Below are 12319 nucleotides of genomic sequence, written 5' to 3' on the forward strand. Positions count from 1 at the left end.
TTTATTTTTTTTGTCATTATAGGTACAATATTCAGGAGCCCTTTTAACCATACAGGTAGTCCCCGGTTCACGAACGCGTTCCGTTCCTACGCTGGCGACGTAACCCGAATTTCTATGTTAACCGGAATTACCTCTTAAAAATTTCAAAATAACTATCCAAAAGTATTGCATTTTGTTTAATGGTGGAGGATACACTGCCCTCTGGTCGCAGCGTTGGGTCTGGATGGACTGTCGTTCAATAATGCTTCCACACAGGAGCACATGGATAAAGCATAGCTGTGCTCTGGTTTGGCCCACATAAGGCTGTAAGAGATGCTTCAGCTAATATATGTTTGTGTATGCATTTGTTATTAAGTTAGGGCTACAGTTTGTGGAGTTATGTGTGAGCGATTTGATATGAGAATTGTAAATATGTCATATATATATATCATCATTCAAGCTAGCAGACTTTTCTGAGACAAATTAGGCTAATTTAATGTACTAAACTTACATGTTTATCAGACTAGATGGACGTTTGAACACCAGTTGTTTTGTGTCAGGTGTTTTATTGCTGTAATGTGTCGTCTTGAACAGTCATGTACGTGTGTGTTACAGCTTTACAAATTGTCAAAAGTGAAAGAAGTAAAAAGCTTCAAAAAGGACAAATGCTTTGTTTGCTGTCCATCAAGCTGAACAACTTCACGTTTTGTGAGGACAAAACTCGTCATGTTTATAAAGTAAAGTAAAAAATAACCTACTGTGAGGTACAATTAGGTACTGTTTGTGCGGGAAAAGAAAAAAAGACGAGACAAAACGGCGGACCAGACCCCGGCGTCGTAAAGTCAAAATCCCTTCAATTGAGTACGTCGTAACCCTGGGATTACCTGGACTTTCATTTGGTAGTAGTGAGTCCAGAGCTATGGGTACTGACCAGGTGAAGACGAGCGTGACCATCCAGAATGACTCCTCCCAGCTGGGGCCTGGCACGACTTGGGCACAAAGGGGCAACATGTGGTGGGGCAGCGTCACATTGAGGGTAAACGGGAAGGTGGAGCCACGTGACGTCACCAGTACCAGGTCGCGGATCACCCAGGACGAGGTAAAGTCGGGCGTGAACCTGGTGGGAATCAATAAAAAAAAGTTGTGAAGAATAGTTTAGTGTCTAGCCAACATGAAAAGTAGATGGTATTGATTGATTTAACTGTCTTACAGTATATCAGGGAAGGGATTAACCCCAAAGCAATCAACAAGTGGAAAAACATGTAACTACTGCATGACACCTCAGCCAGTGCAACTTACGCTACAGTAAGCTCCGATGAGGAATTGTGGTCCAAGCTGAAGGAGTGACAATGCAGCACCTCGAAGCCGAAGCCTTGACACTTATAACCATTGATGTTCATGGACGTGACTGTGAGTGGCAGCTCACCGGCGTTCTCCACCTTGAAGCTCTTGCGGATGGCAAAGAGTGGCTTGGTATTGCCGCGCATGCCTGGCAGAAATGTGGTTAAATGTTATTATCTATTTGCCGATAAAGACTCATGGCCACAATGTGTTTGAGCCTTCACCATCTCTGCATTCCATTAGCGTGGACTGAGGAACGTTGAAGCGCAGGGACGCGCCCGGACCGGGTAGCTTGCCACCAACCCTGAGCAGCTCTTTGGCCCCATGGCCCCTCACTGTCACCATGTCGAATACAGTCAGGTTGTTCCTGGAGGAGAAAAAAAAAACACAAAACTTAATTTAAGGCCCACAAAATTAAACTATTGAAAAAGGAAAAAATATGTCAGTTTTAAGCTGAAATGGATGCCTTCCTGATATTTCTCTCTCTCCAAACTAATACCAACAACTTCCTGATTCTCACGACTGATACCAATAACCTATTCAATCTTGCAGGATAGGTTTGTGACATGAAATGGAAGAGGTGCATTAATTTTAGGGTCAAAGGTCACAGGGCCAAATTGAATTTGGTTGGTTGAGTCCCCCCCCCCATTTTTGTGTTGTTTTAATTATAAACAAAAAACAACAATAAATACAAAAAGAGAATGTTAGCAATTTTTCTACTTTTTTACTTTTATTAAAAATGTAAATAAAACGAATCCATAAAACTTTAAAAGAAAAAGAAAAACATTTAGTGTTGTTCCTTTTTTAAGTAAAAAAATTAATTTTTTGCTATTTGCAGTGTTGTTTTTGGCAGCCCTTTTAATTTTCCTCTTAGTCTGAGTCTTTTGGACAAAAATAGTCATATTTTAGTCATTTTTAAATGTGTTCATCTTCATCTAGTTTTCATCAATGATTACTCAAAATGTTTTTGTCTGTGAAATTCCAAAGTTTTAGTCCAAAAACAAATAAAGATTTGCAACACTTTCGAACGAACATTGACAGATATGCACATATTCCAGCATCTACAAGGACAACGCCAACTTCGTGATGATAAAAATACACACTCAGCGGAAAACAAAACTATTTTCAATTAATTAAACCCATCAGGACGCCACAAACTGTATGCAAAAAAAATTTTTTTTTTAAGTCAGCGCACTTAAAACGATGACTGCCACGCTAAATGCTAAAGGTAACGCAAACACTAAGCTAACGCTATGAGTTACATTAAGAGTGTGATGATCACTCAGCACAGAACTTTAAAGGCTAAAGCAACATTGGATATTCTTTTGCCAAGATAACAAATATAACCATTTGTTTCAAAACAAGCAAAATGAAGCGCAGCCAAGCTTGAAGCACATCCTAACACCTAACATGCGCAATATGAAAACATCGCGCATTGTAAACATATGACAGAAAATAAAGTCGCATTTTCATCTTGTCAGACGAAAACTGGCATTCGTCTCGTTATGTTTTAGTCTCCCAAGCAGGGGTCGCGTTAACCGAATATTTTCCGTCGTTGACCGGTTTTTTAAAACGGTGACGGAAAAAACTGAAGTCCGTCCATCATTTTGACAGGTTGCAATTCACACCCCAGACCACAGGGTGGCGACTGAGCATATTAATTAGCTATTGTCTCTCTTAATGCATGACGTCGTTGGCTATCCTGTCAGAATATTGTAGCGTCACCGGGGTATGGCGGCGGCACCGTGATTGACACATCAACGCGAGGTTCTTATTGGTGCACCCGGTGTGCCAGCGCGTCATCCAATTGGTGGACTAGATTGCCGCCTGTGTATAGACCCCAATCACATGACATCACAACTCCGCCCCCCCTGACTGGAGCCGCCATATTGTGTGTCAACTCGTCGTGTTTACACATTACCGCTACGTACATGCCTCCTATTACGGCGTGTTTTTCTGCTCGTTAACATTAATAATCAAAATGGAGAAGGCGTGTGTGGCGGTTCGTTGCAGTAACAGAGAAGATAGACGGAGAGACTTGAAGTTCTACCGTATTCTGAGAGACCCGAAGAGGAGAGCGAGATGGACTGCTGTAATTCGACAAGAAATCTGGGCACCAAACGATCACCACAGACTATGTAGTAGTCATTTTATATCTGGTAAGATGCATTTAATGTATATTTAGAAGATTTTGGGCTGACAACCACAATTAAGATCATTGTGTGACGTTGGTGATTGGGGTCTATATAGTTGCCTCTTTCTCTTTGGGGGCGGAGTTGTTGTTTTGTTGGTGTTGTTGGCGGTAAGCAGAGTAAAAAGAGGGAGAAAAATACCACGACTTCCGTGTCTAATTTTTCGCCGCCAAGCAAGCGTTACAATATTAATTAAAATTGAATGAAAACTGAATACTATTGAATATGTCATCATTGTCATTTTAAAAATTTAAGTGACGGGTAAAAATAGATTATGACCGGATTTTTATGACCCTGTCAGTCAAAATGACAGACAACGAAAATGTCTAGCGCAACCTCTGCTCCCAAGACACATTTTTAGCTCATCATCGTCATTAAAAAAAAACTTTCGTTGACGAAATATTTTGGTTATTGTCATCGTTGACGAAAACAACAATTCTATTAAAAGCCTCAAAAGAGGATTTAGACAATTTTATGTCAACTTTGTCTATAAACGATGATCAAATAGTTCACTTCAAGTTGAGGGGCTGATTGTTGAAACTCCATCTTACCTGATGATGAGGATAGTGGCAGTGGGTTTGTGTTCAGATGGCGTAAAAACAACGGCAACTTCGCGGGACTCCCATGGCTGCAGCAGCAGGCGCAAGACTCCCTCACCCCTGAGGCCCATGCTGTCCTCGCTCGCCTAAAAAAAGAACACAGGAAATGGTCAAAGAATGTACAGAACGCAAAAAGCAATAAATATCATCTGTTTTAATCCTGTGACAGCAAAATTTTTTTAAAAAGTATGCTTTTGCTTTTAAGTAAATGCGAAATCAAGTTCAGAAAGATAATTAAAATACAAAATAGATATTTATACACTAATACAAAAGAGTAATAATGATACATATTATTTTATGCATGATGCGAATTAGCAACAACAGGCATTTATACTAGAAAAAAAAAAAAAAAAAACCTGAGGCTGCTTTGAGCTGGAAAGTGACTATTTCACTACAAAAGGCATCAAGGCGTTAAAACTCACTTTGGGGGGTGCCTTCAGAAGGGAGAACTCCGCAGTACTGATGTTGACCGCTAGAGGGCTTATGTTAAACCTAAAAAAGAATTTTTAAAAACAACCACCAAGACTGCATTTATATGAGGCGTGATGAACATGAAAACCAGAGAACCAAGCAAAATGATCTTCTATTATACCATTTGGTGAGAAGATCCAGAGCGCCAAGCGGGGAAGGATACAGGGAGAGAATCTGGATTTCCACAGAAACCACAGATGAGGAAGGGTTCTTCAGTAGCAAAGTTTTCACCTAAATCACACAGACATTTTTCAGTATTTATTTATTCATCAACTTATTCATTTTATTTTTGTGTTACTAGCAATCATTTACCTTGCTCTCGTTAATGGGCGTGGCACCAAAATCCAGCGGTGAGGCTGTCTCCACGGGGAGTCTGGGCCACCTGGGAAAGTATAATTGATGAAATTGACTAAATAAAAAGAATCCTGCTGAAGGTTTTCAAGGTATTACAATATCATGAGAGGATAAGCACTTGATAAACTTAAGAACGCTCACAGGAACACGCACAGAAGTCACAGATTTATCACAGCTTGTTTTATGATTTATGGTTCAGATCAGTGCTTGGTACAAAGGCAGTAAAGTTATTGCATTGTGACTTTTACCCTTTTCTGGCTTACCTGCAAGGAAGCTTGTCTTTATAGTTCTTCCAACGGGAGAAGAGTTCCGCAGCCAGTTTGCTGTCTACCGTCCAACATGAACGAGAGAAGTCCGGAAGTAGCGTGCGCTGCCACTCTGAGCGACCTGAAAGATGGAACATTTTTAGGAGGAAAAGCAGAACATATTTACTTACTTTACTGAAATGACACAAACATTTTCTTGGGGTTTGTTCTCCTTAACGCTACGTTAAAAAAAAAAAAAAAGTATGAAAAAGAGCATTAATTAAAAGAGTGATTTTGACATCTTACCTGCTTCGGACAACTTGAGCGGGCAGGGTTGTCCACACGCTTGCTCAGACTCAAACACCAAGTCCCCCTGCTGGGTTTGTATTCAGTTATTATCAGAGGTGGGTCGTAATGTGTTACATGTACTCGGTTACATTTACTTGAGTAACTTTTTGAGAAAAACGTACTATGAGTAGTTTTACTAAGCCATACTTTTTACTTGAGTAGATTTGTGAAGAAAAAACGCTACTCTTACGCCGCTACTTTGGGCTATACAAGAGTCGTTACATTTTCCCTCTTTTTTCCACATATTAGATTTTTTTTTTTGCCAAGAGTAGCGCTACTAATTTCACCAATGAGACGTCGCAACAATAACCACATGACTCCATTACACCAATCAGACGCAAGCTTGCCCTTCAATGATCACGCCAGCTTGTGCAATGACGTGGCGTCTTTAAAGCACCGTAAAAAATGAAGTATTTGATAGAGGTGTGCAAAATTTCCGATTCTTAGATTATTCGCGATTCGGCCGTGGAAGATTCGAGAACGATTCACAAACATCCAAGTTCCGATTATTGAAATATGCCAAGTAAAGCGGAAGTACAACACACTCAGCGCGCCGCGCGGTCTTCGGAATGAGGAACGGAGCGAGAGTAGCTAAACATCATGCTTCTCATTACCCGGCCCCTCGGGTAATGCCAATGCTCAACTCACGGCTCTAGCTCAACTCATGCCACGAGATAAAAAAAAAACACAACAACATACCTGACTGCTGCCGAAAAGCTGCTACAAAGTACATCCACATAATGTTACGGTAGATATCATTTATATAGGACTAGATGCATTAAGGATTCGGTAGCCTTAGCAGCACATCTACAAAAAGCTAGATGCGGGCGTTAGTAAACGGCCGCCATCTTAAAACAGTACACTTCCCTGCAAGGCTGTTGTAGCGAACCTTCCAAGCAAACCTAATTAACTTTTTATCTAAAATACTCCTAAATCGGTAAAAAATTGACTTGAATCCATCTTTAAAATAGTTTAAAAACGTTCACACGTCGAAAGTTGACAAAAGGGAAATTATGGAATAACGGGAGCAATTTTAACAACTTTAACGGTTGATTCACAACATTAAATTAATTGAATATAGTTTAAAGCTGCTGATACAGAATGGGGACTGGAGTTTTTTATTTACTGTTATTTTTGTATATTTGTTTACCGCTATATGTTAACTTGATACTGAAATAGTAGTTTGGTTTAGACAGAGTATTTTTGAACAATTTTGGAACTAATGTACAAAACATTAGGAAAAAAAAAATTTTTTTTTTTAAAGGGGGGGGGTGCATCAATAATCGTTTTATAATCGAATCGGAGCCTCTGAATCGTAATCGAATCGTTAGGTGCCCAAAGATTCCCAGCTCTAGTATTTGACACAGAGCGCTGCACTTAACTTGATTTAAACCTCTCTCCCAGTTTGTGTTATTTAGCACCGATTGACCAGGGAAAATCGGAGATATGATCATTTTAATTTCATATTAGGAACTATGAAGGACCTACTCACTGTTCAAAGTAGGAAGTGTTTTGTCCATTAGAGGGCACTCATGCTCTTTGGACGAATAATGCTTCATTTCTGTGTTTTTTTCCCTCTTGCCGGAATTCATGGATTTTTTTTTTCCTTTGGCTTAACGTGGTTATGTAATGTGTTATTGTACAGTATCATCATAACAACAGTTCATATAGATAAGTTTGTGCTGAGGAAAAATACCGTATAAAAAAAAAATCCAACAAAAATAAGCAGTTACTCACAATGTTACTCATTACTTGAGTAGGTTTTTTTTTCGCTTTTTTACTCAAATTATATATCGACATAAACCACCCCTTTTAATCAGGTATGAAAATTCCGAATGGTGTGTGTACGTGAAGCATTTTTATTCAGTTCAGGCTTTCAATTGGAATACTGTAAACGTAGCCAGTGTGAGTTACAGCCTTGTGCAGTTTGTGTGTCGTTTATCAAATAAAGCAACTGACACCACAGTTGTTTCCATCTTCAACAACTTGTGGTGTCACTAAAAGCGTTCTTACTTTTGAGGACTTTTTCCTTCTGGCTGGCTTGCATTACGACATTTCATTTAGCAGTAGTGAAATATATTTTGAGTGCTTTCCACATCACATCCGACCATGTTCCTACTGTAGACCAACTCCCAGTGGTATCATGCAGAGCTTAGGTATCAATAAAAAGTTCTACCAAATGCACTAGAAATTACTCTATTAAAATCACCCGATGATGACAGCTTTTACCAACCTTCGAAGGGTCCACATGAAAGTAGAGAGGGACACGCACAGCGGCACCTAGTGTGGTGTACAGGCCAAGTGTGAAGGAGTGACTGGCCTGCAGCGCCCTGTCGAAGAGCTGCAGGGACAATACAGGCCAACAGCCCTGTGGTACCGTCAGCGGCCTGTGGAAGTTCATCATCTAGACGGCAGAGGATGCCAGAAAAAGCAGTCAGCAAGCATGTAAAGTCAAAATACTGTTCTCTCTTGATAATATGGGTCAGGAACATATCCATCCAATAGTTTTTATAGGATTATTCTTGTAAAAAGTATACCTTCATCGCCCCCTGCAGTTTATGTGACAGGCTGGCACTTGTCACAGTGAGTGGCAGTGGGAATGGGTTGGTCATCCACAATTCCACCTGCTCTGTAGATTTTTGTTTCACTTGGAATAGGCTGGACAGGTCCTCTGTGCTCCACCTAGAGGCAGATAAAAAGAATAAATAATAATTGTAGTCCTGTTGATTTCCATTAGGCACCAAAGCAGATATCATATAGAGCAGGGGTCCCCAACCTATTCCACTAAGGCACACTGTGGGTGCAGGATTTCATTCTTACCAAACAAGATGACAACACTTTTTCCCCAATCTGGTGTTTTACAAGTGCAATCAGTTGATTGCAGTCAGGTGTGGCTTGTTTTAGCAGAAGCCTCATTGGTTCAACTGTCTCTGCTGGATCGGCTGGAACAAAAACCAGGACCCACAGTGTGCCTTGAGGACTGGGTTGAAAACCCCTGATATAGAGCCTACCCACCGACGTCATAAAACCACGTGCTCGCTGTATGGTTCCGCCCACTTGTCCGTCATTTTGTCTCTGTATTAGCATTGGTTTCAATTGATCGAGGAATTTAAAATGCATTTCATGGAAGACCCGGTGCTTTCTGATGCCGTAAACTCACTGGATGTGTTGCATAAAAGGCGTTATGTGGAAAAGCTTCGTTCTATACAGTCGCCAGATCCATATTTGATGCCTAAATCGATGATTTTTGACCGGCTGCCTTCGCCGTCTCTGCCTGACCCTGATATTTACAACTATCTTGTCCACACAAAATCAGCCTATTCTCACGAAAGTTTGAAAAACTTTAAGAGCTTGGAGGCTTATAAATGCTACGTTGCTGGTTGGGTGAAACAGGTCCTCGTCCACGAAAATTCGGCAGGAATCTTGTGCTCGGAAGGTGAGTTACGAAATTTTCAATTCAAAATCTTTTGTTCTTGCTAACATCCACTGTCAAGTCTAATGTATTTCATGTCATTTGTCAATGGAGCTAGGGCTTTTAATGTTTATATGGTTTAGCGATAGCACTCACTACATACATACGTGTATGTTGTCGGCGATTAGCCTAGCAATGATCTTAATTGTGGTTGTCAGCCCAAAATCCTCTAAATATATATTAAATGCCTCTTACCAGATATAAAATGACTACTACATAATCTGTGGTAATCGTTTGGAGCCCAGTTTTCTCGTCGAATTGCAGCAGCCCATCTCGCTCTCTCCTCTCCGTGTCTCTCGGAATCCGGTAGAACTTCAAGTCTCTCCGTCTATCTTCTCTGTTATTGCAACCGACCGCCACACACGCCTTCACCATTTTGATTATTAATGTTAACGAGTAGAAAAACACATCGTAAATAGGAGGAATGTACGTAGCCGTAACAGGTCAACACGATGTGTTGCCGGACAAGTGGGCGGCACCAGTCAGGAGAGCGGAGTTGTGACGTCACGTGGGTAGGGTCTATAGGGAGTGGGCATTTACAATAATTATTAGTTTATGAAAGTGAACTGGCTTTTTATGACAGAATTATTTGTTGTTTATGGTAGCAAATAACTACTACAAAATAGTACAACTGTTGTACTTTTAAGATCTTTGAACAGAAGATTTAAGATTTAATGGACATCCAAGAATAAATTAAGACTTAAAAAGACATTCATGATCTATGTACACCCTGGAATATACTGCTATAATTTTTCAAATGTGCCATTATTACCTGTGTGTGATATGTAATCCAGCCAGGTTGTGAGTCATCTGGTTGCCTCGAATCTTTAAACTGATATGACTAACGCATTTCCCACTGTGGCCTGGCATAGAACCTGGACTCACATAAAAAAAAAAAAAAGTAGGGTAAATAGTGAACAGCACACTGCAGTTGCTTTGAAAGGAGATTTTTACCTCTGCAAGTGAGGGAGGCCACTTCAGAAAAGTTTTTCGCTTCTGATGGCAGAAGAAGTCGATTGATTTCCAGATTGGCATCCACTTTGGACAGCAACTGTATGTCCTAGGTGGATTAAACACGCCATTATGCACACATTTCTATGTTTAATGATTGCAAAAAAACAAACAACTCACTTTTATATATAGCCTTTTGCTTCCAGAATTTTGCATATAAACGCCTATTTTTGGTTCCCCTGCAGGTGAAATGAAAAGAAAAATGACATGTTTAAGCAAATTCTGTCAAAATTAAACCAAATCTTTCAGTTCAGTGTTAACACGCATACAATTTGCTCTTAGTAAAGAAGTGAGAAAACAAACATTGGTGGAAGAAAAACATACACAAAAGGCAAAGCTAATGGAAAAATACAGCATACTGAATAATATAAACAGGGGTGCACATAAGTGGTCCGCATGCGTGCATGCGTACTGGACGTAGACAAACGCGCTGGCCCTCAACGGCTTCCATACACTTTTGCGTACTGATGGCTGACCACTGTATTTGCGGCGGACACAAAAAAAATAACTTCTCAAAATGTCGAAGAGGCAGGCCACACTGAGTAATTACTTCCGTGTTCCCCCACCCCCGTCAAAAGACAGACAGACGACAGAGACGTCACCGGAGCTACCGAAAAAAAGGACTTTTGCTGAAAAGTGGCAACAGGAGGTACCATGGCTAGAAGCAAATGATGCTCGCACGGAAATGCGTGAGAATCCCAATGTCGCCGATAAGAGCAGCGCATTTTATGTAGGGTCAAAGAATTTCAGCCATCCAAACTTTGAAAAGCACAAAAAAAACAGAGCATGTGGCAATTAAGCAAACTATCGATGTCAAACAGGACCCCTCTCGCCCTATGGACAAGTGGCGAAATAGGGCGGAATAAAGGTAATGAACAGCGACATGCACTGACAAACGTGTTTTTGCTCGCATTTTACAAAGCTAAACATGCACGTTCAATGAGGTCTTATGAGGAGGACATACCACTTTTAAAAAGGCTTGGAGTTAATGTGTGAGCCACATAATGCCCTTTATTTTGAATTGGTGCTTTTTATTTCTTTATATTTCACTTCAAAGTAATGGCAATTTTGTTGTGCCAGTTGATGTTAATCAAGCATTAATTGTCAATATAATTAATTAAAGTTAATTGGCTCTAAGTAAAGCTTGTCATAAATTTATCGCATCAGGCGGGTCGGCTCTCAAGCTCAATGAGGACCAAGTCACATCTCCAGGTCCTCGTCTGAGAACCTGGGCAAAAAAATTATGTGCACCCCGAATATAAACAATGTCTTGCAGAAACAAGTAGAAATGCCACTGAAAAGACTCTTCTTGGATTGGTGCCTTCACAAATACTGAGGCCAGTACTCCATCCTCCCAAAGTATCCACACATCAAATCAAAAAATTTGAAAAATCAATATTCAAATAAAACATGTATACAGTGCTACCTCGACATATGAAGTTAATTCGTTCCAGGACCTTATTTGTAAGTCGAAATGGTTCTACGTCCAGCAGGATTTTCCCATAAGAATACATTATAATTCCGATAATTTGTTCCACAGCCCTAAAACCTACACTAAATCATTAATAAATACTGCTGGTACTATTACAAATGGCAATTACACATAGAAAAACAAATGATCAATAAAAATCATAATAATAATATAAGTATTATAATTCCTGTAATAATGTAACAAATCAGGTTCTAATGTGGTAATGATGCGTTTTGCGTGCTGTACCTGAACGCACCGCGTGGCTGACGTGACAGAGTGAGAAATGTGCGGTAGAGATTTTAGTTTCTCTTTTAATGTTTTGTTTTTGGAGTCAACTGCGTCGGAGAGTAGGTATGTTGTGTTGCACATGTTCTGAAATAAATGATTAAAAATGTGATGAAGATGGTGATTTCACCAGAATAATAATTGTCACCTTAACTTATAAAGACGAACGGAGGTCAGTGGAGCACCGTCGAGATCGTAGACATTCTACGGCCATGTTGTCTAGCCAGCTCACGCATGCGCACACCACGCTCTTATTTCTATATCACTTCCATCTTCATTTCAATGGTAAGCGTCACCTTTTTCCTTTTTTCATCACCTGCACTAACCTTCTTGGAACCACTGTTGATTTCTCTCAAAAGAAAATCCGCCGTGCGTCCGTCTTGCAAAACAAAGAAACTGCGGCGCTGTCATAAATCATCGTATTTCGAGCATGTCGTCGGATGTAGAAACAAATGGCGAGTCAAATCTTACGTCGGATGACGAAAAAAATCGTGTTTAAGCGATTATATGTCAAGGTACCACTGTGTATATATATATATACTGGACTGTCT

The 12319-nt window shown here is 40.2% G+C and overlaps 1 protein-coding gene across 8 annotated transcripts in view; it reads right to left on the reverse strand.

The window, feature by feature from the left end:
• LOC130920496 (meiotic nuclear division protein 1 homolog) overlaps positions 1-12319 on the reverse strand; it is an 80701-nt gene that overhangs the window by 6456 nt on the left and 61926 nt on the right. For 7 of the 8 annotated variants that reach the window (XM_057843782.1, XM_057843778.1, XM_057843773.1 and 4 more), the window contains 14 exons: positions 10133-10191; positions 9956-10061; positions 9774-9876; positions 8067-8211; positions 7763-7933; positions 5488-5557; positions 5200-5323; positions 4895-4964; positions 4704-4813; positions 4534-4603; positions 4064-4197; positions 1545-1687; positions 1279-1468; positions 911-1096 (listed from right to left, as the gene is read on the reverse strand). In XM_057843782.1, coding sequence (XP_057699765.1) covers positions 911-1096; positions 1279-1468; positions 1545-1687; positions 4064-4197; positions 4534-4603; positions 4704-4813; positions 4895-4964; positions 5200-5323; positions 5488-5557; positions 7763-7933; positions 8067-8211; positions 9774-9876; positions 9956-10061; positions 10133-10191 — 1681 coding nt within the window. The remainder of the gene's footprint in view (positions 1-910; positions 1097-1278; positions 1469-1544; positions 1688-4063; positions 4198-4533; positions 4604-4703; positions 4814-4894; positions 4965-5199; positions 5324-5487; positions 5558-7762; positions 7934-8066; positions 8212-9773; positions 9877-9955; positions 10062-10132; positions 10192-12319) is intronic. The other variant, XM_057843775.1, reaches the window with a different exon arrangement.

This window comes from Corythoichthys intestinalis, chromosome 8 (genome assembly GCF_030265065.1).
Source record: "Corythoichthys intestinalis isolate RoL2023-P3 chromosome 8, ASM3026506v1, whole genome shotgun sequence".
In the NCBI taxonomy this organism is placed as follows: Eukaryota; Metazoa; Chordata; class Actinopteri; order Syngnathiformes; family Syngnathidae; genus Corythoichthys; species Corythoichthys intestinalis.